This window comes from Hyla sarda, chromosome 3 (genome assembly GCF_029499605.1).
Source record: "Hyla sarda isolate aHylSar1 chromosome 3, aHylSar1.hap1, whole genome shotgun sequence".
NCBI classification, from domain to species: domain Eukaryota; kingdom Metazoa; phylum Chordata; class Amphibia; order Anura; family Hylidae; genus Hyla; species Hyla sarda.
Window position 1 is genome coordinate 199347076 of NC_079191.1, and position 26885 is coordinate 199373960.

Here is a 26885-nt window from a genome sequence, read left to right on the forward strand (position 1 = left end):
GCAACATTTTTTTTAATTATAGTTATAAGTATAAGTATGATTTGTAAAGGTTTTAAAGACACACAATACACAGTATACCCTTCTGATTTGCAGTAAGAACCCTGATGTTCAGTAAAGGAATGAGAGGCACAATTATATCTCTCATATCCTTATATCTTTCATATTTTGAAGTATTACTTGTTTTAAACTGTAAAGGATGCAGGGCGTACCTGTACGCCCTCTGCCCACTCCCGTGATATAAGGCAGGTTCGTGGGCTGACCCCGCATCATATCGGGTCGGTCCTGGCACCTAGCAACTGCCGGGACATATGGCTAATACCGGACATTACCAATCGTGGTGATGCCCGGTATCAACTTTGATCGCCGCGTCTAAAATAAAAAAAATGCTTCCCGGCAGCTCAGTCAAGCTGATCGGGACCACCATGGTTTCACCGCTAAGCTAAGAACACACGAGGAGGGTCCCTACCTTCCTTCCCGGTGTCTGATCGGCGATTGATTGCCCAATGCCTGAGATCCAGGCTGGAGCAATCGATCTCTGAAAACACTGATCAATGCAATGCTATTGCATAGCATTGATCAGTGTATGCAATCAGTGTAATGTATGTTATAGTCCCCTATGGGGTTTGTAACAGTGTAAAAAAAATAATAAATATGATTTAACCCCTTCCCTAATAAATGTTTGAATCACCCCCCTTTTCCCATAAAAAAAAACTATGTAAATAAAAATAAATATAAACATATGTACTATAAAAATATATCATTAATTAAACCGCACGGTCAATGGCGTACACATAAAAAAAAAATTCCAAAAGTCCAAAATAGCATATCTTTGGTCACTTTTTATACCATAAAAAAATGTATAAAAGGCTATCAAAAAGTCCTAATAAAAACTTCAGATCACGGTGCAAAAAATGAGTCCTCATACCGCCCCGTATGAGGAAAAATAAAAAAGTAACAGGGGTCAGAACAGGACATTTTTAAACGTATTAATTTTCCTGCATGTAGGTATGATTTTTACAAGAAATAGAACAAAATCAAACCTATATAAGTAGGGTATCATTTAAATCATATGGACCTACATAGTAAAAATAAGGTGTAATTTTTACTAAAAAATGCACTGCGCAGAAACAGAAGCCATTAAAAGTTACAAAATGGCGTTTTTTTTTCTTTCAATTTTGTCCCACAAATATATATATTTTTTTTGTTTCGCGGCTGATGTCATTACAAAGCACAATTACTGGCACAAAAAAACAAGCCATCATATGGGGTCTGTAGGTGCAAAATTGAAAGGGTTATGATTTTTAAACGGTAAGGAGAAAAGAACGAAAGTCCTCCTATAGACATGAATGGAGGGGGCATGGTCCCACGGGAGGTCCCAGCGGCCCTGCAATCACAAATATTATCCCCTATCCTTTGAATAGGGGATAAGATGTCTACAGGCTGAGTACCCCTTTAATATTTTATCAACATAATACTTCCTTTGAAAGGCAGGCAACCAGGGGAAATTTATGTTTCTGTTGTGATATTACACAACTCTTCAAATAATTATTAGTATGTGAAATGTTAAGTATGCCTATTCCTAGCACACAATATAACGCACACAACATTTGTTTTTAGACTTTCTAGCTGTAATCTTGGCAAAACAAATACGTACCCAATAATATAGATCCTGTTGGTCAATAAAGATGCTGCGGTATCATGAGGGAATGCTATTGAACCAACCTATTAGCTGATTGCAGATGTCGCTTTGGAAAATCCACTAAGACCTGCCAGCAACAAGGCTGGTACTGTAAATATCCTGGAAACCAGTTGCTCCCATAGCTCATTATAGGAAAGTGCTGTTGAAGATGATTCTGCAGTTCAAATTCTGTCACAGGATAAATACCATTTTGAGGATTACAGCTTCAAGTGGAGGATTGCATACAGCTATGTTTATTAGGCACGTATGTTTCTAGATTTAAGGTAGTATTGAATTACGATGTGATACATACAAAGTGATTAATCATTTAAAACAACCAGACAAACAATTCTTCAGAAATGTTGTTTAGGTCATTTCCCCTCCTGTTTTTATGGCAAAATATTTCTATAGATTCAGTGTTCTCTTTTAATTCTTGTAAGTCAATGTTCACAATTAATTTGACGCACCATACCACATTGATTTTTGGATGGATGATAAATGAGTAAACAAAAGATGCAACTGATGACAAAAGTTGTCAACCATCCATTGCTCTGAGTTCCATGTAATCTATGGAGCGGGAGCAGCCGATATGTGACGGCTCCCTGCATACCTAGCAGGTAGGTTCTGCTCAGCGCCGGTGATTGAATGTGAGAATCGTAACTCTAGAGATTACAACCTGCGAGGGGCGTTATACTTACCTGATGACATATGTGCAGCAAACTAGCGCATTCTATGGTTAAATACGTCTCTCTGAGGATATTTACATGTATTTTTTTGTATGTATGTGTTTGTATGTATTTTTTTTACAGGCTTACTCACTAGGAGCCGCATACACAGTTATTCCTTTGCAGGTTTCTCTTCCATATGTTGTTCTTTTAAGTATTGCAACTAGTGAACTATATGATGCAATATTGATCGCAACGCTATCCTGATGACGTCAGCCATCACTAGGTGACAGAAACGTGTTGAAGGCGCTGCAAATATATGTGTGTTCTATCAATATACTGCTATTGAATTTAAACCCTTTGTAGTGCGGTGTATTCGCTTACATCTGACATGAGAGAACCTTCATGTAAATCTTGAGAATTAGTTATACTCGGGTATCTTTTTGATATAGCAGTTACCTTGTGTATACAAAACGAATCCTGGCAACTGCTATATACCTTATGCTCATTTTTTAATGGTAAGGGGCTCACTTTGGTGCAATATTTTTTAGTACGTATATCATTAAAAGTAAGGTTTTAAGCACTATCCTTTTTCTTTATGATTTAATTTGTGGCTCATTGCAGGATAGAACCCACCAAGTGTGGTTGATGAGACCATTACAATACTCATAACATATAAATCTATGGATAGTTATTAATTTTTCTCTTTGAGGGATAGCAACCATTTTTTATGTATATGAGTGGAAAAATATATAATGCCTGTTTTTAGCACTAAATCTGTTGCTGAATGCCAATTCTTCCATCTTCCTATGAGAAAATAAAGTGTGACAACAAGAAAAAGTTGTAGGTTGCTATCATACCCATTTCTGAACAGGGGTGAATTCCACCAAAGGTATAACACAATTTCCAAAAGTCATAATTTACTTACCAAATCAATAATTTGTCAATGATTTTGTTATAGTAATGTCATTTTCTTGAATGTAATATGTGTATGCAAACTAAATATTATACATTTCAAGGGTGATCCAGGCATACCTGGAGATCAAGGTCCCAGAGGGAAATCAGGTTCAGTTGGAGAAAAGGGAGATATGGGACCTGCTGGCCCACATGGAGCACCTGGAGACAGAGGTTACCCCGGTCAAAATGGCAAAGATGGCCATCCTGGACCTCCTGGACCACCAGGAATATTGGTTAGTCTAAAAAGGAATATATGATTTTATGATATAATTAAATGTTTCTATTTGCACACAATGCTGAACACAAATAAGGAGCCATTTTTTTCCTTATGAGTTTTTATTTTGACAAATTAGAAAACAAATGTATTTTTCAATTAAGCACATAGCAATGGTTTAAAAACATTGCATAACAGTTTATATGTCCATTTATATGTGAAATGATAACATTGTGCAAAAGTACAAGTTATAATACTGTCACTCCACATGGCTTCTCAACACCCAGTAACCTACCAAGCCATGTATTATCAGACATTATCACAATGCTGAAAAGTGTTTGTTAATGACCCAGGTAAGAGCTTCTACACATGGTCATAGTACATATCTGTGATGTATGATGTAGGTACAAGCACCCAAAATGTCTATGAGTCCATAATGTGCCTCTGTATGCTTCCAATTATGTCCATGACTAGAAAATAATCAATAGGTTTAACATTTTCCATCAACTGTACATAGGCCACATATCTTTTTGACAATACTTTATAGAATTGCACTAATCTTATTAACTGGCAAGTTTAATATAATGTAGTGGTAATCCCATGTTGGACGAGTGCATAGTGCATACCAGAAAGTTTTTAAACCCTTTCACTTTTTTCACATTTTATTTTGGGGCCTTGTGTTCAAATCAACAAGTTCTGTACACAAGGCTACATACCGTATTTATCGGCGTATAACACGCACTTTTTAGGCTAAAATTTTTAGCCTAAAGTCTGTGTGCGTGTTATACGCCGATACACCCCCAGGAAAGGCAGGGGGAGAGAGGCCGTCGCTGCCCTCTTATCTCCCCCTGCCTTTCCTGGGGTCTAGAGCGCTGCTGTCGGCCCTTTTCACCCCCTGGTTATCGGCGCCGCTGCCCGTTCTGTCCCCCTGACTATCGGTGCCGGCGCCGATAGCCAGGGAGAGAGAAGCGGCGCCGACAGCCAGGGGGTGGCATAATTACCTGAGTCGGGTCCGCGCTGCTCCAGGCCTCCGTCGTGCGTCCCCGGCGTCATTGCTATGCGCTGAACGGCGCGGCGCATGACGTCAGAGCGCCGCGCCGTGCATAGCAACGACCAGGGGGTGAAAAGGGCCGACAGCAGCGCTCTAGACCCCAGGAAAGGCAGGGGGAGAGAAGCGGGCAGCGACGGCCTCTCTCCCCCTGCCTTTCCTGGGGGTATATCGGGGTATACACGCGCACACACGCACCCTCATTTTATCATGGATATTTGGGTAAAAAACTTTTTTTACCCAAATATCCTTGGTAAAATGAGGGTGCGTGTTATAGGCCGGTGCGTGGTATACCCCGATAAATACGGTAATTCTGTACACAAGGCTACATAATAAGAATGGGAAAATGAAATCTTAGAAACTTTTGCAAATTTATAGAAAAGGAAAAACTAAAATATTGCATACACATAAGTATTCAGACCCTTTACTCCGTATATAGTTGAAGCACCTTTGGCAGCAATTATAGCCTTCAGCCTTCTTGGGTATGATGCCACAAGGTTTTCCCACCTGATTTGGGTATCTTCTGCCACTTATTCCTGCAGATCCTCTCCTGCTTTGTCATGTTGGATGGGATCATAAATGAGCACGAGAATAAAAAAAAGGATCACTGTATATAAGTGCACACCCAGAAAAATCATGTAATTAAATGTATCTTTATTGTACAAAAACCACACACATAACATCACTATGTGATGTAGACAAGGACATTTAAAAGCATTTAAAAAGACCCATAAAGGGACAAAACACAACACGGGGAGGGGCCATGAACCCCCTTACCCCAAGTCCTGTTCTGCAACAAAATAAGAGAAATAACAACAACGTTGCTGCTACAAAGTGCACAGTTCTTATATAAATACAAACACTGGCTAAATAGATTAAGAATAATGGTACCAGATAACAAATGATAATACACAGATAGATATAAATAATGAGGTAGCAAACCGCGGACGGAGGAGCAGCTAGGTATGGTAATGCAGGACAGGACCACCGGGTCCGGTGGTCCTGTCCTGCATTACCATACCTAGCTGCTCCCCCGTCCGTGGTTTGCTACCTCATTATTTATCAGAAAATAAAAACAGATTAGAAAAAAAGAACTTTCCGTATCTGACTCTTATAAAAATTTTTTTTTTACATATTATACATTACCTTTAAGTTTAAAGGGACCTGGTGAGCTATGAGCACATACCAATATTAAATCTGGTAATAATAGAAATTATATTGAAAAGCTAATAGAAACTGCTATTTATACTGATTGTGTGTTTATTGTTAAAGCATAAACCCAGTCTTATTTCTATTTAATTCAGAATTCTGTAACGTGTGAATCCCCAGGTGAATCCATATATCATTAATCTGTGTCAGGGACATACATCACTGAGGATCCTGTGACCATGTGCACTGGAAATATACTGTAGTAATGACATCATATATCATTAAATGACAAGTGCCAGTTCCAATTGTAGGTAAATCTGAAAACTGACCATTGATAAAAGTGTACCTGCCCTAGTGACACATCAATGTTATATTCAGTTGGGGGTCTGAGTTTTCATACACCGACCAATTGTTAGCGCGCTCTTCTTCCAGTTAGTTCTAGCTATCCGTCAGTCTAAACACTCTACGGTCTAATCCAAGCTTTCAACATGCCTCTATAAAAGTAAAAGTACCTATTTAAAATGCAATGCTATAATACACTTAATGTTATGTAGGAATCGCTGAACATAATAAAATTCCAAATTGCTAATTTGCAATGTTTTTATGGTTGGTCCTGGTCTTTATAGATGCTTAGTCTAAACTGTTCACTGTTAGAGGGGTTGCACCACAAACAACATTTACCACCTATTTACAGATTAGGTAATACATGTACAATAGCTGGGGATCCAACAACTGGCACCCACACCGATCATGGGAGTAGGGGTCAAAGTGTCTCTTATATGGGTGTGGAAGCAAAGAAGATAGCACTCAGCTATTTTATTAGTCCCATAGCTATCTTTTTCTTTAAAACTTAAAACAAATGTTTTGTAGGCTTCAGGTCTTGCTATGTAGTTCTCATCCCTGAGAAGCCTAGGACCAGTCAAAACAGTAATGTAATCAAAATGAAAGACAAAAGGGTTACCAGGCAAAAGTCAGAAAAGTAGGTTCAGATCCTATGCACGATCAGCAGATTAAAGGGGTTCTCCACTGCCCTGCCTTCCGGAGCTCCGCTCGCAGCATCCGGAAGTTTATTACTCCGAATGCTGTGTGCAGGCTTCCGTGTTTGAGGCCGCCCCCTCGTGACGTCACACCGGCCCTCTCAATGAAAGTCTATGGGAAGGGGGCGTGACAGCGGTTGCGCCCCCTTCCCATACACTGTCGTTGAGGGGGCGGGCGTGACATCACAAGGGGGCAGGCGTGATGTCACGAGGGGGCGGCCTTGAACACGGAAGCCCGCACACAGTGTTCAGAGTAATACATTTCCAGACGCTGCGAGCGGAGCTCCGGAAGGCAGGGCAGTGGATAACCCCTTTAAAGAAATAATATAAAATAGTATGGACAGGCCAAAGAAAATATAAGGAAGTAGCATAGTCAACTGAATAAACTGAACAGTAAAATAAAAGTACAATCTGCATGCTAAACAGCCAAAGGGCAAGTTAGGAGTTGACAAATAACATGGTAGGCAAAAAGGAGATAGGCAGGATCGCTAGTCTTTTCCTTATCCAGGAAAAGCATTCAGATCACTGCCCTCATCCTATCTCTTAGGGTGGCCTTTTGGGACTCCCCTGCCAAAAAAAAACCTTTCTCCCTAGCTATTTCCTTGCAGGGAAGTGTAATATGATGAAATGCTGGGAGAGCTTTGAAGCTGGGGTTCAGAGAGGTCACATTTTAAAACAGTGCTGGTGTGCTTGGACAAAGGAACAGCATGATCTGAGCAGAACCTCTTGAGTCAGGTGTCACGTAAGTTCATTGAGTCAGAGTATCTTTTAACAGGTACTATGAAAAAACCTGATAGCATCTAGATATGAGCTTGATATAGTGGTATCTTTTAAAGATAACACCATGCCATCATGCCATCTCAGATACAAAGATATATAGTATTTTATGCTGTTCTTTTGTTTCAATTATGCAAATAACGGCAATAATTTTCTCCACAGACAGAGAATATTTCATTTGAAGAAATGAAGAAATATATCAGACAAGAAGTTTTACGAATATTTGAAGGTAAGAAAAAGCACATGTAAGCAATGAATATCTATCTCGAGCTACCTATCATTACATCCTTTATTCATGCAGTTGCTGTATTCTGCCATTAGCTTGGCTATTTGTCACACTAGTCCTGAGTTATTACACTGTATACCATACTGTGTTAGTTTTATTCTGTGAGGGATTTTATCAATTGGATATAAAATAAGGCAGGGTTTCCTCATGCTTTGAATTGCTAAAAAGCTACTTAATGCACTACATAAAATGTATTTTGAAAGTCTTCAGACCCTCTCGCTTTTTTCACATTTTGTTAGGTTGAGGCCTTGTGCTGAAATCAATAAAAAACAAAAAGTTTTCCCCATCCATCTGCACAAAATATCCCATAATGAGAATGTGAAAATTGAATTTGAGAATTTTTTTTCGAAATTCATGAAAAAGGAGAAACTGAAATTTGACTTAGACACTTGCTATGATATTTGGAGTCACCTGGGGTAAATTCAGATTTTTGGTCCTAATTTGGAAAGACACAGCCCTGTCTATATAAGGTCTCATAGCTGACAATGCATATCAGAGCAAAACCAAGCTATGAGCGAGTAAAAACTCCCTGTAGAACTCAGAGACAGGAATATGTGAAGGCACAAATCTGAAGTAGTGTATAAAAAAATTATGCTGCACTGAAAGTTCCCATGATCACAATGGCCTCCATGATTCTTAAATGGAAGACGTTTGAAACTCCAGGACTCTTTCTAGAACTGTCTGCCCCACCAAGCTTATTAACTTGGGGAAAAGGGCTTTGGTTAAGATAGGTAACAAAGAACTTAAAGGTCACTCTGGCTGAGGTCCAACGATTCTGTGTGCAGAAATTCCACCATCACTTATAGCACTCCAACAGTCCTGAAGGGATAGGAGTGCCTGCTATTGGTCGGTCAGAAGTGACCAGCCAATAGTAGATCGGGGGGGGGGGTTAAAGTTCGGTTCCCCCGTTCTGCCCACCCACAGTAGTCCGGGCAGAATGGGGGAACTGTCCTGTGACCAGCGCCAGAGGCGGCGATGACTTGCGGCTTGCTCCCTGGAGCAAACTACGGAAGCCGGTCAGTTGCCCGGTAACATCTGGAGGGCTACAGTTTGGAGACCACTATATAGTGGTCTCTAAACTGTAGCCCTCCAGATGATGCAAAACTACAACTCCCAGCATGCCCAAACAGCACCCCTCCCCCCCCATGCGAATGTACAGTGTAAGGGGGTGTATATGTAGTGTTTTACCTTTTATTATGGGTTAGTGTAGTGTAGTGTTTTCATGGTACATTCACACAGGCGGGTTTACATTGAGTTTCCTGCCTTCAAGTTTGAGCTGCGGCAAATTTTCCGCCGGAGCTCAAACTCCTAGCGGGAAAATTACCATAAACCCCCACCTGTGTGAATGTACCCTAAAAACGCTACACTACACTACACTAACACATAATAAAAGGTAAAACACTACATATACACCTCCTTACACTGCCCCCCCTCCCATTAAAAATGAAAAACGTATCGTACAACAGTGTTTCCAAAACGGAGCCTCCAGCTGTTGCAAAACAACAACTCCCTGCATTTCCGGACAGCCACTGTTAGGGAATCACTGGTGTAGAATACCCCTATGTCCACCCCTACACAATCCGTAATTTAGTCCTAAAATGCGAATGGCGCTCTCTCACTTCAGAGCTTTGTCGTATTTCAAGGAAACAGTTATGGCCACATATGGGGTATTTCCGTACTCGAGAGCAATTGAGTTACACATTTTGGAGGGCTTTTTCTCTTTTTACCCCTTATGAAAAGGAAAAGCTGGGGTCTACACCAGCCTGTTAGTGTAAAAAAATAAAAAAAAACTTACACTAGCATGCTCGTGTTGCCCCATACTTTTTATTTTCACATGAGGTAAAAGGAAAAAAAAGACCCCCAAAATTTGTAACTCAATTTCACCTGAGTACGGAAGTACCCCATATGTAAAGAACGAGAGTTGTCCAGCGCAGGTATCAAGCAATACGAATGTTTATTCCAGAAAAAATGCTTAGTTGACAAAAAGGTGACGCGTTTCGACCGCAGTCCACGGTCTTAGTCTGGTAAGACTAAGACCGTGGACTGCGGTCGAAACGCGTCACCTTTTTGTCAACTAAGCATTTTTCTGGAATAAACATTCGTATTTCTTGATACCTGCGCTGGACAACTTTCTTTCTTTCCATTGTGATTTGAGCCAAGGCCCGGCTCTAGTCCGAGACGCAAAATGGGCGATCGAGTGAGCTGTGCCGCACCTGCCATACCTGTTTACCCCATATGTAGGCATAAAATGCTCTGCGGATGCACAACAAGGCTCAGGAGTGAGAGCGCACTATATACATTTGATGCCTAAATTGGTGATTTGTACAGGGGTGACTGATTTTACAGCGGTTCCGGCATAAACGTGAAAAAATAAATACCCACGTGTGACCCCATTTTGGAAACTACACCCCTCACGGACCGTAACAAGGGGTATAGTGAGCCTTAACACCCCACAGGTGTTTGATGAATTTTGTTAAAGTTGGATGGGAAAATGAGGAAAAAAAATGTTTTAACTAAAATGCTGCTGTTCCCTTACATTTTTCATTTTCATGAGGCAAAATAGTAAAAAATGAGCCCCCCAAAATGTGTAACCCCATTTCTTATGAGTAAGAACATAACCCATATGTGGATGTAAAGTGCTCTGCGGTCGAACTACAATGCTCAGAAGAGAAGTAGCACCATTGGGCTTTTGGAGATAAAATGTATCCAGAATTGAAGACCATGTGGGTTTACAAAGCCCCCATAGTGCCAGAATAATGCCCCCCCCCCACATGTGACCCCATTTTGGAAACTACACCCCTCATGTAACGTAATAAGGGGGGCAGTGAGCATTTATGCCCCACAGGTGTCTGACAGATTTTTGGTACAGTGGTCCGTGAAAATGAAAATTTAATTTTTCATTTGCTCAGCCCATTGTTCCAAAGATCTGTCAAACGCCAGTGCGTTTTTTGTGAAAAATTGGAAAATTGCTGCTGAACTTTGAAGCCCTCTGATGTCTTCCAAAAGTAAAAACATGTCCACTTTATGATACCAACATAAGGTAGACATATTGTATATGTGAATCAATATATAATTTATTTGGAAGATTCATTTACCTTACAAGCAGAGAGTTTCAAAGTTAGAAAAATGCTAAAATCTCAGAATCAGAATAAACGGTAAAAGCATCCTAGAGTTATTAATTCAGAAAGTGACAGTAGTCAGAATTGCAAAAAAAGGGCTCAGTCATTAAGGTTGAAAAAGGGCTCAGTCCTTAAGGGGTTAAGAGGCTTTTTTTTTTTAATCAAAAGAATTGTTGGTCATTGTTATGTTTTGGGGGGATTTGGCACTCACCAAGCCTAGTGCACCAACTAGTGCACCAACTGGGCACAGTAATGCAGGGAGGTGACAGAAGGTCACTCTCTAAGGTCAGCCCATTGTGCAACGCTTTGCTTAGCCTGTTTTGTATTGGATAAAGGTTTTCTGGGATATGTATTTCCTGTACACTGTCTGCTTTCTATCAACTTCCTCTCCAAGATGGCGCCCGCTATGCATTGCATAGGGTAGTCAGCCTCCTAAACCCTAAATCCTCCTGGCATGGCAGGAGACCAAACTCAGAAAGTGCTTCTCTGCACTGAGCTTGATTGACAGCTGCACAGAGCCTCACTCAAAGTTGCAAAGAGTCTCACTTAAATATTCACAGAGCCTCCCTGAAAGCTGCACAGAGCCTGAGGTCTTTTATTCATCACAGCACTGCAAAGATGTGAGGGCAGAAGTGGTCCCCCAGCAGGCTTCAGTGATGTCATGCCTGCTGGGAAACGCCCACTTTCTCCTGCTGGGAGATTGCACTATGTGAGCAAGAAGGACAGTAAGATACAGAGCTTTTTAAAGCTCTGATTATTTTTTTTATGGGTCAGAGCGGTGTTAATAGTAGTTCTGGAACATAGCCTGAGTTAGTTTGGAAATGCTTATTTTGTGACAGGTACTTTTTAAAGTGTCTGAAAACTGAAAATGCATTATAGGCCATGTGGTGAGCCACGGGGTGTAATGTGAGGTGTATGGGGCAGATGTATTGCCCAGGGGTAGATGGTATTAACCCCTTCATGTTTGTGATGCCAGGGCATGGTTTGCCTATGTAACTACCCGAAGGTACGAATCCTAGCATAGGCAGGGGCAAATAATAGTCCAAGGCCAGGTTAAGGTTAACAGTAACTTTTACTGAGGTTAGACAGGTGTCACAGCTTGCTGGGACTTGCAGTGACTGGAGAGACTATAGGTGCAGGCCACGCTGACTACAATTGACTTGACTTGACTGAAGATGATGAAAGCAGATACAGATGATTTGACCTACTAACTTGTGGCTGCAATTTAGGTTGAGGCCTTCAGATGTGCTGGACAATGGCTCTGAGATGTCTGGACTGGACTTGACCTCAGCAGAAAGTGAAACACAAGAGAGATTGTAGTACCTCCCCCTCTTATAAAGGGGGCTGAGAAAGGTGCCAATAGGCCAACTGTGGGTCACCTGATCACCTGGTACTCTCTAGGTAACAAACATTTGACTTAAACATGTAACAAACATTATCATGTGACTAACAATCATATGACCCACTTCAAAGGTTCTTTGAAGTTATTTTACAAACCTATTCACATTATGGGGGAACACTGCAGGAGAGCCCTGAGGACGTTCAAGGACTCAACCTGACAGGACTGTAGGAACATATCCCATACTGGGACATCCCAGGCAGTATATTAGCTTCTATGTCTTGTGCCTTCTATTCAACCATCTTTTCTATGCTTTATGCATATATATTTAATTGAGGATTATTTTTACATTAAACTTAATTAACTATGCATCAGTAGTGCACACATTGTGAGCATGTAGAAAGTCTTCATTCCAACACGGCTAGGTCCCTAAACTTATATGGTGTGCTGTTAATAAATAGCAATAGATAAAGAAGAGCTGTAGTTGTCATTTAACTCTTTGCAGATACATTGTTTGTAGACTATGATACCTCCCTAATTTAAAAAAATTCAGTAGGTGTACCCAAAGCCATATTTAAAACCAAGATAATGTATTTTCATAATGTATAACTTCTTAGCACCAAGTGACAAACTCAGGCTTTCTATGATATGTTCTCTGTGAAGCTTTTCTATGATCTGTTTGTTTATTTCAAATTTAACAGTGTTTCATAAACAGCACTTCAAGTTATCCCAATTTCTTTCAGGCTGTCCTGTTTTTCAAGAAAAGCTGCCCTATTGAATTTAATAGAGATAGGGGTATATACTGGGTAAAAAGTATACTCTATGTTAACATAAATGTTTGAGAAATTATTATATTGGAACCATGTAGAAGACATCAGTTGGATTACAATGTAGAACGTTTACAGCTGGTTCCAGTTGAGTAGCTGTTATTTGCACACAATAAGACAGTCCCATACAAATCTTCTTCAATTTACTATAGAATAGAACAAAATGGAACCATAAAGAGTTAGATCAGTGCTTCAGGTACAGCAAGAAGTTGAAAAGCATAACCTGCCCCTACAGAAACTACACCCCTATTGAGGCTCTCTGTAGGCCAGAAATAGCTGTTTTAAATAGCAATTCACTACGATTAAATTTGGAACAAGACATATTTTTCGGCGAATTGGCCAAATCAAATTTTTTTTTAAATTTGCTAATCTCATATATATATATATATATATATATATATATATATATATATATATATATACAGGGTGGGCCATTTATATTGTTACACCTTAATAAAATGGGAATGGTTGGTGATATTAATTTCATCTTTGTCACACATTAGTATATGTGAGGGGGGGAAACTTTTCAAGATGGGTGGTGACCATGGCGGCCATTTTGAAGTCGACCATTCAACTGGCCCGTGATGACCAATCCACTTGATGTGTTTCCCTCTGAAGCTGTCACGTTCCTTTAGTTTTTTCAGCAAGATGGTGCACCACCACATTATGGGTGTCAGGTCCGAGCATTCCTAGATGAACAGTTTCCTGGAAAGTGGATTGGTCATCGTGGGCCAGTTCAATGGCCCCCAAGGTCTCCTGATCTGACCCCCTTAGACTTTTATCTTTGGGGTCATCTGAAGGCAATTGTCTATGCTGTGAAAATACGAGATGTGCAGCACCTGAAACTACGGATACTGGAAGCCTGTGCTAGCATTTTTCCTGCGGTATTGCTATCAGTGTGTGAAGAATGGGAGAAGAGGGTTGCATTGACAATCCAACACAATGGGCAGCACATTGAACACATTTTGTAAGTGGTCAGAAACTTGTAAATAACTCATGAAAGAATAAAGTTACATTAAAACCAAGTACATCATTGTTTTTCTTGTGAAATTCCCAATACATTTGATGTGTCACATGACCCTCTTCCTATTGAAAAAAACTAAAGTTGGATTCAAAATGGCCAAATTCAAAATGGCCGCCATGGTCACCACCCATCTTGAAAAGTTTCCCCCCTCACATATACTAATGTGCCACAAACAGGAAGTTAATATCACCAACCATTCCCATTTTATTAAGGTGTGCCCATATAAATGGCCCACCCTGTATATATATCTTGTTTTAAAAGCCAAAATGGAGTGAATTCCATGCCAACATCACCTGCCGGGTATGGAGCTCCATACTCAGTTGACAGTCGCAGGACTAGCATACAATTCCTGTGGTGTCAACAGGTCAGCAACTGCACAATCTGGTGTGTTTTTTTTTTCCATTTATTTATTATATAGACAAAAGAACCTCTTTAAAAGAAATCACATTACACTCTGCAGAGAAATAATGTTATGCTTGCAATGGCTGAGCAGCAACAAGGTAGTGAAGCAAAGAGCTATCGGTGATGATGGATACCTGCTGGTAGCTTTCCACCAAGTGACTTTAACATTCATATAGTCCATTGGCTGAGGATTTAACATTTTTATCACCACACATACAGTAACATTACTAGTCACCGATCTTGAAAAGTTTACCAATAAAGACCTAATATGTCTTGCATTGCCATATTATTAATGACAGGTCAAGGCAGCATTGTTCATTCAAGTAAAGAGGACAATGCTGCCGTTCCTTGCACTGTTACTACAAATACAGCAATGTTATGAATAAACAGAGACATTGAAGAAACTGAGAGCTAAACTAAGTGCTGAACTACATTATTTATTACGGCTGGATAATCCCTTTAAATGTCCTACCTGCACGACTTTCTTAAACTGAACTGAACCCCTTTAATTCAATCTTTTATTTTTCTTATTCTATATAAAATGAAAAAACTTTCTTTTGAAAGATTGTATATCTCAGGGGGGCAAAGACACACAGAGATAAGTGCACCAATTTCTAACCAGGACCCAAAAATAGAAAAACTTCAGCATTAGCCAACAACCTAGAATTTATGCATGCAGTGAAGCGTTACTAGTTCCGTAATCGCACCCAAATCATTGATATCTCTGATAATAAAAGGGCAGTTATTGCTGTTTACTATTAAAAAAAAGAATACATCAAAAACTAGCTCATTATGCTTTATATTTAATCTAGTAACCTAAGAAATTATTGGTTGATGTGCATTATAAACTATTTTAAAAGCCTAAAGCACGTCTTTAGCTAAATGCAATTTTTTGCATCATTGTGCAGATAATCATTTCATATCAAAACTGGGTTGTTGCTGCTCAAAACATCCATTCGCGTTGCCCCGCAGGATTTTATATTCCATATTTGAATAAAAATGAAGTGGAAATAATTTGTCTTTTGTACGAGATGTTGTAGTCGTACAATCAATTACCGTGTGTGGTCAAAGTGTTGGACTACAAAGCGTTTTTAAAAGCCTCCAATTGCAGCTCATTTGTGTAGTCTGTGAAACCCATAGCTTAGTACAACTAATTGACAACTCTGATAGCACATTAAAGAAATAACTCAATAATGCAGAGCCAAGTGCTAAACAGTTATCTCTAAAAGCATTTTAATAGCAGGTAATTACTGCTCCAGGCATTGATTTAATGAATGTTGCTCAAAACCAGTTTTGAGTAAATTAACCGAAATCAATTGCTCTCATACCTTACTGTAGTCAGCCAACAAACTAAATGTATAAATGATGACCTTGTAATGCCAATCTTGTCATATGTTTAAGCAAAACAAGTCTTTGTTCTGCTCACTCAGTTTGATAGTAGCCCCCATGCCAGTAGTTTTTATTGAGACTGTCTGTAAACATGTACTGTCATGGCCGTAAATGTTGGCATCCCTGAAATTTTTCAAGAAAATGAAGTATTTATCACATAAAAGGATTGCAGGAACACATGTTTTACTATACACATGTTTATTTGTGTGTACTGGAACTAAACCAAAAAAGGGAGGGAAAAAGCAAATTGGACATAATGTCACACCAAACTCCAAAAATGGTCTGGACAAAATTGTTGGCACCCTTAACTTAATATTTGTTTGCACACCCTTTGGAAAAAATTACTGAAATCAGTCGCTTCCTATAACTATCAATAAGCTTCTTACACTTCTCAGCCGGAATGTTGGACCACTCTTCCTTTGCAAACTGCTCCAGGTCTCTCTAATTGAAAGGGCGCCTTTTACCAACAGCAATTTTAAAGGGGTCCAGCCCTGAGACATCTTATCCTCTATTCAAAGGGGGTAAGATGTCTCACCACGGGGGTCCCGCCACTGGGGACCCCCGCAATCTTGTATTCGCCACCCACCTGTTTGAGCTGCACGCAGCGGTGCCAGCTCACAAACAGCTGGGTGGTGACCACGGGGCCGGAGTATGTGATGTCATGACTCCGCCCCGTGTGACGTAACCCCCCCACCCCGCTATGCAAGTCTATGGGAGGGGGCGTGACGGCCGTGGTCGCCACCCGGCTGTTTGTGAGCTGGCACCGCGGTGTGCAGCTCAAACAGGTGGGTGGCGAATACAAGATTGTGGGTCCACAGCGGCGGGACCCCTGCGGTGAGACATCTTATGCCTTATCCTTTGGATAGGGGATAAGATGTCTCAGGGCCAGAGTACCCCTTTAAGATCTCTCCACAGGTGTTCAATGGGATTTAGATCTGGACTCATTGCTGGCCACTTCGGAACTCTCCAGCACTTTGTTACCATCCATTTCTGGGTGCTTTTTCACTTATGTTTGGGGTCATTATCCTGCTGGTCTCGGGCGCAAACCCAGCTTTCTGACACTGGGCTGTACAGTGTGACCCAAAATCCATTGGTAATCCTCAGATTTCATGATGTCTTGCACACATTCAAGGCACCCAGTGCCAGAGGCGGCAAAACAACCCCAAAACATCATTGAACCTCCGCCATATTTCACTGTAGGTACTGTGTTCTTTTCTTTGTAGGCCTCATTCCTTTTTCGGTAAACAGTAGAATGATGTGCTTTACCGAAAAGCTTTATCTTGACCTCATCTGTCCACAAGATGTTTTCCCAGAAGGATTTTGGTAAAATGTAGTCTTGCTTTTTTATGTCTCAGTGTCAGCAGTGGGGTCCTCCTCGGTCTCCTGCCATAGCGTTTCATTTCATTTAAATGTCGACAGATAGTTTGCGCTGACACTGATGCTTCCTGAGCCTGCAGGACAGCTTGAATATCTTTGGATCTTGTTTGGGGCAATGTTGACACCTTTCATACATTTTTCTCTTCCATTCATGCCCAAGGAGATTAGCTACAGTGCCATGTGTTGCAAACTTCTTGATAATGTTGCGCACTGTGGACAAAGGCAAATCTAGATCTCTGGAGATGAACTTGTAACCTTGAGATTGTTGATATTTTTCCACAATTTTGGTTCTCAAGTAGTCAGACAGTTCTCTTGACCTCTTTCTGTTGTCCATGCCTAGTGTGGCCCACACAGACACACAATGCAAAGACTAAGTGAACGTCTCTCCTTTTTTTATGCTTTCAGGTGTGATTTTTATATTGCCCACACCTGTTACTTGCCCCAGTGTAGTGTAGGTTTCTTTGTGGGTTTTAATTCCCTACAATTTAATCTCCACGGTATTTACTAAGGTTTCCCTACATTTTCCACTTTCCCTACACGTTGCATTTTTTTTTACACATGCTCTGATCTGTCTGGTTTTCCTCAGCTCAAATCCACCACATTTTATGTGGAAACCTTAGTAAATATGTTGGGTTTTTGTGAAAATGTCGGGAACACGCTCCTTTTTCAGAGACCACGCCCCCTTTTTACGGCAGCTACGCCCCTTTTTCTGGTTTTCTTAGCAAAATGGAGAGTTAGTCGGGGTTTTTTCAATTCTGGGGCAAATTCTGTCGCAATGCGACAGAATCTGGTGCACAACCTGACAAAATATGTCGGGTTTGCAATAGTAAATGAGGGCCATTATGTGCAATTTGCTTTTTTTCCTCTCTTTTTTGGTTTAGTTCCAGTACACACAAAGGGAACAAACATGTGTATAGCAAAACATGTGTTACTGCAATCCTTTTATGGCAGAAAAACTAAAAATTTAAGGGGTGCCAACATTTACGGCCATGACTATATATATATATATATATATATATATATATATATATATATATATTTAACTTATTGGTAGCAATTGCCAGTACCTATTTAATTTCTAGAGCACCAGCCGGGACTAGAAGTCCTTCACAGTGCTGTCCACCTCTCTGCTTCTTGGATATTTAATTTCTTCAGTGCCAGTTAGGTATTTTTTATGTCTTTGCTCTGCTCTATTACGGTACAGCTTTATCAATGAATGTAACTTAAAGGGGTACTCTGCCCCTAGACATCTTATATCCCAATCCAAAGCTATGACTTAGGGTGCGGCTGCACCTGAAACATGTAGGTTCTAGGACTTTTTGTATGTTTGTACCGTCAATGCTGTTTGACTTTTAACTGTGATGGAATAAAGAATGCTGATTTTAGTGAATTACCTCGCTGGATCATCCCTATTTTTGTTGCATATGAGATAAGATGTGTGATCACGGGGGTCCGGCCACTGGGACCCTACTGGGCTTGTTGCGGCAGTGGTCATCACCTCCCCTCCATTAATGTATATGGAGATATATGGATGGGGCGTGATGGCTGTGGTCGCTCGTAATCCGGCACAGAGCGGAGTTCACACCGTGCATGCAAATTACTGGGGTGCCGGGCCAGAGATCTCATGGGATCTCACTGGACCCCTGCAATAAGACATCTTATGCTCTATCTTTGTCTAGGGGCTCAGTACCCCTTTAAATAGGTATTAAGGGATATTTTAATTTAATATAATTATAACTAGCAGTTTGGTGGGGGTACAACCAAGCATAACAAAAAAGAATTAATTTTTTTTCAAATGTGTTCATAGCCTTTATGCTCAAGCCTGGCACAAGCTTAAAGGGGTATTCCGCCCCTAGACATCTTATCCCCTATCCAAAGGATAGGGGATAAGATGTCAGATCGCCACGGTCCCGCTGCTGGGGACCCCTGGGCTCCCCGCTGCGGCACTGCGCTATCATTACAGCACAGAGCGAGTTCGCTCTGCACGTAATGATGGGCGGTACAGGGGCCGGAGCATCGTTACATCACAGCTCCGCCCCCTCATGATGTCACAGCCTGCCCCTTTCAATACAAGTCTATGGGAGGGGGCGTGGCGGTTGTCACGCCCCCTCCCATAGACTTGCATTAAGGGGACGGGCCGTGATGTCACGAGGGGCGGCGCCATGACGTCACGCTGCTCCGTCCCCCGTATCGCCCGTCATTACGCACAGAGCGAACTCGCTCTGTGCTGTAATGATAGCGGGGTGCCGCAGCGGGGATCCCGGGGGTCCCCAGCAGCGGGACCGTGGCGATCTGAGATCTTATCCCCTATCCTTAGGGGATGTCTAGGCGCGGAATACCCCTTTAAGCAGAAGTTATCTAATACATAGAGAAACTTTACATTAGAGCAAACATAGACTGAAAGAAACTAAACCATAAATAATAAAAAATAAAAACACTTTTGATATTACTCTCTTTTTTTATAAGCTCCCATATTGCTTTAAAGCATACCTGTCCTTTCTGGTGATTTTTTAGGATAAGCTGCCCTGTGTGTGTACATAAGGGGCAGCACTATTACTGGCCTTTCTATAGCTTGTATACTGTATATTGTTTTTATAGATTTTTGTTCTGCAGGCTTCATCTATAAATTTTAGTTCCCCCAGAGCAAATTGGCAGAGCCTTGCACTGCACACACAGAGGAAGAGATCATGTACTTCTTTGTCTCTCTGCAGAGCCTAAATAGCTGCAGCATGGAAGGCAGGATACAATTGCAGTCTAAACTGTGAACAAAGCCATGGGGTGATATCTCTTTTGCACCGCTTTACTCCCTATCTCTTTCTCTCTGCAGCTTGTCTTCATTCTGAGGCACCCCCTTCCCCCCTCACATCTCCCTCCTCCCCTTTCCATAGATTTGCGCTGCCTGTAATGCGATCCCTCAGTGAGCTAAGTGTTGGGGGTGGGACCATTAAGTGTTGGGGGTGGTGAGGGAACAAGCTTGATAGAAAGAAAGGCTTTGACAATGTGACTCTGGTGAAGGGGCAGAGTAGTTGATTATGTGACTGTCCATTGGCAGCTAGGTGCTTGGCCAATCAGCATTTCAGAGTGTCGGTGGGAGGGATGTGGGTAATCCCCATTTGGCTGTGTTGTGAGCCAATAAAGCTTTTTTTCTTCACCATAATTGGAGTGCTGCGCCATAGTTTTTGTTTATACTAAATGGACTTTGATCGAGTCACGGACACTGGAACCATACATGAATTGTGATAAGTAGTGCTGCTGTGAAAATAATATATATATATATATATATATATATATATATATATATATATATATAATGTGCTGTATGTATAGTGAAGTACATTAAGCCTAAAAAAATATATAAAATATAAATAAGAGCCTCAATAGGCCATTATCTATTTGGATACATCCTTCTTAAGCATATTTTTCTGCCATATCTACACGGCATGGTCCACTTGATTACCTGTCACTGAGCAGACCATATGTTCTGAATGTGATATTGTATCTCATCAGTTTCCATATAGCTAATTCCATGTAGCGATAAGTGTTTGTGGAATTACTTATTAAAATCATAACTGAGTTTAAGGAAACGATCCTTAGAGAGAGAATTTTTTACCCAAGCATTAATTATTTATGCAGTGGCTGCTGCTGAATACATAATCCACCAGCACCTTGAAACATATGGGGAGAGGCATTACACTTCATTTTTCATAAAGCTCCTCTGTCTTCTCTCCAAGGCAGACTGTCTACTTGGATTATGTATATATATCTGGGCGATTAATATTATTTAGTATTTATTTATATAGTGCTAACATGTTCTGCAGCGTTCTGCAACTATGGAATACAAAGTACCTACTGGTAGCATATACTGTAGCTTATGCACATCTACAAATAGACATGTAAAGAGTACTGCTTGATGTAAATTATGCTCTCATAGTTTTAGTTATTATTATTATTATTTTTATTATTATTAAACGGGCTGTCCCACAACAGATTTTGCTAACAAAACCCACAAATGCCTATTAACAAGCCTATGAAGTTATTTTTAATTTGCGTAAATGATGAAATTATACAATCATATTAAGTGTTTTCTTGACCTAATTTCCCCCCTGTAAGACAGGCTAAATAGGACTGATACACATGATGGGGGGTATTTATCAATGGATTTATGTGTTATTTTTTAACGTAACTTTGGCGCAAAAAGACACTGCGCCAAAGTATTGCACCAAAGTGTGGCACATCTTTTCCACTGTCATTTTTACAACTTTCTCAAAATCACATGGCCCTGTGTGTGATTTTAACTTTAGTCAGTAACTCCTCATTTGCGCCAATCGGCGCAATTTTGGCGCAAATCCTGTTTTTTGGGTGCAAATCCCTGCCAAGAAATTTTGCACATGTAAAACACACTTAGCACTGTCAGAAAATGTAAAGGTGTAAAAATACATTAAAAATATGTTTTTGTGAAAGCATCGACGCTTCCAGGGGTGCTCAATACTATCCTGCGACATAGTTGTCTCTGAGGAACCTTCACCCTCCGTTGAGCCAGCATTGGACATGGCCACACAGGTTCAGGAAAGGTAAGCACTAAAGCAGTGGTCTCCAACCTGCAGACCTCCAGATGTTGCAAAACTGCAACTCCCAGCATGCCCGGACAGCCAACGGCTGTCCGGGCATGCTGGGAATTGTAGTTTTGCAACATCTGGAGGTCCGCAGGTTGAAGACCACTGCACTAAAGTAACAAAAAAAATGAAAAAACTACCCAAGTTGAAAATAAAATCCATTTCACATGGTGGCTATAAACCCCACAAAAGAAAATAACTTGTGTCGCTTGCTGATATACTGCAGGAGGGACTCCAAAATGGCTGCTCTACAGGGTAAAATACGCGTCCTCTGTGGTGGTAAGTTCTGTATAAAAGGCGCTGTGAACCGCTGATTTCAACATTTGCGCCAAAATTACTAACAACTTGCACCAAATGATAAATTTGGTGCATGTCCACGAAAACCAAAGTGAAAAAAAAAGGGTAAAAAGAAACTGTCAACAGGCAAAATTGATAAATACTCCCCCCCCCCCCTAAATGGCATACAACAGAGCCTGACATAGTGTTGTGGATGTTCTCCAGCAACGGCACGATACTCTATTGGATTATATAGATTGATATATACAGTGCACGAACAGAGCTAGTTGGCTATGAGTAATGCAAAGATTTTCTGAAATGAACCCAATTTTTTTTTTCATATTATGCTGGGGCACAGTAAAAATACAAAAAAATACATTTTTATCATTATCCCCTTTCTCCTACAGCTCCTCTCCCACTGTTATCTGCTCCTCTGCTGGTCGCCTCTTGAGATGAGACATATTAGCAGGACTTGCCATCTTAGCCAATCACTGAATGAGGTGAGACACCAATGCAGCGAGTTATTGGCTTCACAGGCAGGTCCTGTTAAGATGATTCATCTCAGAAGTAGCACCAAGCAGTGACCAGTAGGGGACCTGACAGTGCAAAGAAATGGTGCAGTGTGAAACTGCAATAGGTGAGTATCATTCATTTTTTTATATTTATCACATCCCCCACCCCAAATTATTATTTTTTTTAAATGGATACCTACAATCTCTGCAAGTTATTCCCCTGAATGTCTTCCATATAAAAGTTTCAATTCTTAATCCCATATTCCCCTGTAAAAAATAAAAATAAACGTACAGTGCATTCAAGAAAGTCATCCGACCTTTTCACTTTATTTTTACATTTTGTAATCTGGTGCTAAAAAAAAAATAAAAATAAAAATATTGTTATTATTTATGCTTTCTTCCATCATTCTGCACTCAAACCCTATAATGACAAAGTGAAAACAGAATGTTAGAAAGTATTACTGAATACTTAGCTTAGAAGTATCTTCTTCAGCAATTGCAGCTTCTGGTCTGGAGATTTTCTGGATTTGGAGATTTTTGGCCATTCTTCTCTGCAGATCCTCTCAAGCTCTATCAGCTTGGCTAGTGACCAATGTTGGACAGACATATTTAGATCTTTTCAGAGATGTTCTGTTGGGTTCAAGTACTTCAAGTCAGGGCTCTGGTTGGACAACCTAAGCCACTCCTGTGTTGTCTTGTATGCTTAGGGTCATTGTCTTATTGGAAGATGAACATATGGCCCAATTGGAGATCCAGAGCTCCCTGGTTCAGGATTTTATTAAGAATATTTCTGGATTTTGCCCAATTCAGCTTTCCGACAACTCTGACCAATCACGAACATGTGTCCAAGAAGGGGGATATTTTAACACCCCAAAATTCGTTACAAGTTTCTGGACAATAAATGACACATTTGATGGTGTAGAATGATAGGAAACATTTTTTGTTTTTTTTCTTGTTTTAGCACAAGGCCGCACATAATAAAATGTGAAAAAAGTTAAAGGGTCTGAAAACTCTCAATGCATTGTAACTCCTTATGTTTTTTAAAGGGGTACTTATCAGCTGCTGTAGGCTTTAGAGGAATTGTGTAGTTTTTTTTTCTGTCTGACCACAGTGCTCTCTGCAGCCACCTCTGTCCATGTCAGGAACTGTCCAGAGCAGGGACAAATACCCATAACAAACCTCTCCTGCTCTCCTGCAGTTCCTGACATGGACAAAGGTGGCAGCAGAAAGCACTGTGGTCAGACAGAAAAGAACTATGCAACTTCCTCTGGAGCATACAGCAGCTGATACGTACTGAAAGGGTTAAGATTTTTATGCAGAAGTAATTTACAAATACGTTTAACTTTCTGGCACCAAATGATTTATAATTTTTTTCCCACTGGATTACCCCTTTAAGTTCTATATTGTCTATTTGCACTTGCCCTGCAATTCATTGGCTATATACCAATTACTGAAGTCTGAATTCTCATGGAAGAGATTTCTATGAAATATGATAAGTACTTATTTAAAAATGTTCAACGTGTTATCTATTTTAATATTTGTGTATGGACCACTGAAAGAGAAGATTGTTGTATTCAGATAGGCTTAGGTAATTCTAGTCTCTATATGTTAACTGATATATTGTTAGCACAGTTTTTCATTCAGAATTCTTCCATTAAATATTGTTCAACAGTAAGACTCTTTGATATTTATTTCTTACAGACAAAATGAGTGATTTCCTCTCTCAACTAAAAACACCTGCTGCTTTACTTGCTGCTCACGGAAAACCAGGCCCCCCTGGAAACGATGGACTTCCAGGACCACCTGGAGATCCTGGGCCTCCTGGCCCTCAAGGTATACTTTATAATGTTCCCCTGTCATGTAAACTAAACAAAAAGAAATGTTCTAAAAGTGCATTTACTGGATATGTTTCCATATTTATTCTTAAAACACAACAGATGACAAATCATATAACATCAGTTCTGTGTTAAAATATAGTTTTATTGTTCCAATAGAAAAGAACTCATACATTCTAATATTTAAAAAATATGTTTAAATGTGTAATGCCATAATTCACCAAATGTAGGACAGACATACAACTGCCAAGGTTCCATTACTTCTGTTCGATCACATACACAGCCTTTATATGTATGAAGCTAGCTGTTATCCTGGATGGGATTTAGCAACAAGAGTGCAATGGCAAAGCAAAGTGTGCTATCAGATTTATTTATTTTGGAAAATAGATGATCTCATTATGTGAATGTTCTTCAAGAAATCAATGAATGACTTTATATGTAAATTCGAAATTGTCTTTTTGCGCATACGGTTCTTAGCATAACTATACAAGTGTCATACAACTTAAAACAGCCCTAAAAAGAAACTTTACATCAAACTATTACATAACTAATTTCCATTTGAAAGGAAGAGAGCACTAACAATAGCGCTAACAACAGATTCTTATTCTTCTGAAATTTTGACATTTTGACCTTGGCTGTTGTTTCTAGCTACGTTGTATTTGAGCATTACCATACTAAGTAATAATATTTCAATATGCATAGGCTGTAGAGTGTGCTAAGTCATATGCTTTTAAATAATTAACGACCTGAGAATATGATATGTAGATACTTAATTGACATTAACACAAAGCTTTTCTGCCTAAGAAAAAAGCTTATCCAAAATTAATGAGAAAATCTAGGACACTGAAATAAATGGTGAACAAACAAGGGTCTGTTTAAAGTCATAGGGGGTATTTATCACTGTGTAATTCAAATTATTTTTTACCCCATTTTGAAGGCGAATGTCACGTGTACTTCCCTCCCATTTATCAACGAGGTGCACATTCTTCATAAATAGCAAAGTAGCTTAGATATAGTCAATTTTCAGGTTGGTGTAAGAGTATGCAAAATATTTGGGAACAATTTTAAAAAGTTGCAGGTGATAAATAACCAGCCACTTCAAAAAGTTAACCATGTCACACTACATTTATTTATTTTTTCTTAAAAGTACTTAAATGATTGACTTTTTACCGATTGCACAAGAATTTATTACTTAAAAAAAAAAAAAAACTATCATAGACTTTAGATGTTATTCTAGAATTGCCCTGAAGATTTTTTATAAATTTTTTTATTATTTCTGTAACAGTTTTGTACTGTAATTGTACTACAATAGTATCCCCCTGGATGGAATACAGTACAGTCATTTAGATGCTAGTATACCTCAACTGTGAATGTCATGTGTTCCTCAAAAACTTATATACCGTATTTATCGGCGTATAACACGCACTTTTTAGGCTAAAATTTTTAGCCTAAAGTCTGTGTGCGTGTTATACGCCGATACACCCCCAGGAAAGGCAGGGGGAGAGAGGCCGTCGCTGCCCGCTTCTCTCCCCCTGCCTTTCCTGGGGTCTAGAGCGCTGCTGTCGGCCCTTTTCACCCCCTGGTTATCGGCGCCGCTGCCCGTTCTGTCCCCCTAACTATCGGTGCCGGCGCCGATAGCCAGGGAGAGAGAAGCAGCGCCGACAGCCAGGGGGAGAGAAGGGGCAGCGGCACCCATTGCCGGCGCCGCTGCCCCGTTGCCTCCCCCCATCCCCGGTGGCATAATTACCTGAGTCCGGTCCGCGCTGCTCCGCTGCTCCAGGCCTCCGTCGTGCGTCCCCGGCGTCATTGCTATGCGCTGAACGGTGCGGCGCATGACGTCAGAGCGCCGCGCCGTGCATAGCAACGACGCTGGGGATGCACGACGGAGGCCTGGAGCAGCGCGGACCGGACTCAGGTAATTATGCCACCGGGGATGGGGGAGGCAACGGGGCAGCGGCGCCGGCAATGGGTGCCGCTGCCCCTTCTCTCCCCCTGGCTGTCGGCGCCGGTTCTCTCCCCCTGGCTATCGGCGCCGGCACCGATAGTCAGGGGGACAGAACGGGCAGCGGCGCCGATAACCAGGGGGTGAGAAGGGCCGACAGCAGGGCTCTAGACCCCAGGAAAGGCAGGGGGAGAGAAGCGGGCAGCGACGGCCTCTCTCCCCCTGCCTTTCCTGGGGGTATATCGGGGTATACATGCGCACACACGCACCCTCATTTTTTCATGGATATTTGGGTAAAAAACTTTTTTTACCCAGATATCCGTGGTAAAATGAGGGTGCGTGTTATAGGCCGGTGCGTGGTATACCCCGATAAATATGGTACTTTCTTAATGCTCGGGCTGTTTTCACAACTGAAGGCT

The 26885-nt window shown here is 40.8% G+C and overlaps 1 protein-coding gene across 6 annotated transcripts in view; it reads left to right on the plus strand.

The window, feature by feature from the left end:
• COL19A1 (collagen type XIX alpha 1 chain) overlaps positions 1 to 26885 on the plus strand; it is a 1011804-nt gene that overhangs the window by 946754 nt on the left and 38165 nt on the right. For 5 of the 6 annotated variants that reach the window (XM_056565831.1, XM_056565834.1, XM_056565836.1 and 2 more), the window contains exons 48-50: positions 3363 to 3533; positions 7688 to 7754; positions 24391 to 24522. In XM_056565831.1, the coding sequence (XP_056421806.1) occupies positions 3363 to 3533; positions 7688 to 7754; positions 24391 to 24522 (370 nt within the window). The remainder of the gene's footprint in view (positions 1 to 3362; positions 3534 to 7687; positions 7755 to 24390; positions 24523 to 26885) is intronic. The other variant, XM_056565835.1, reaches the window with a different exon arrangement.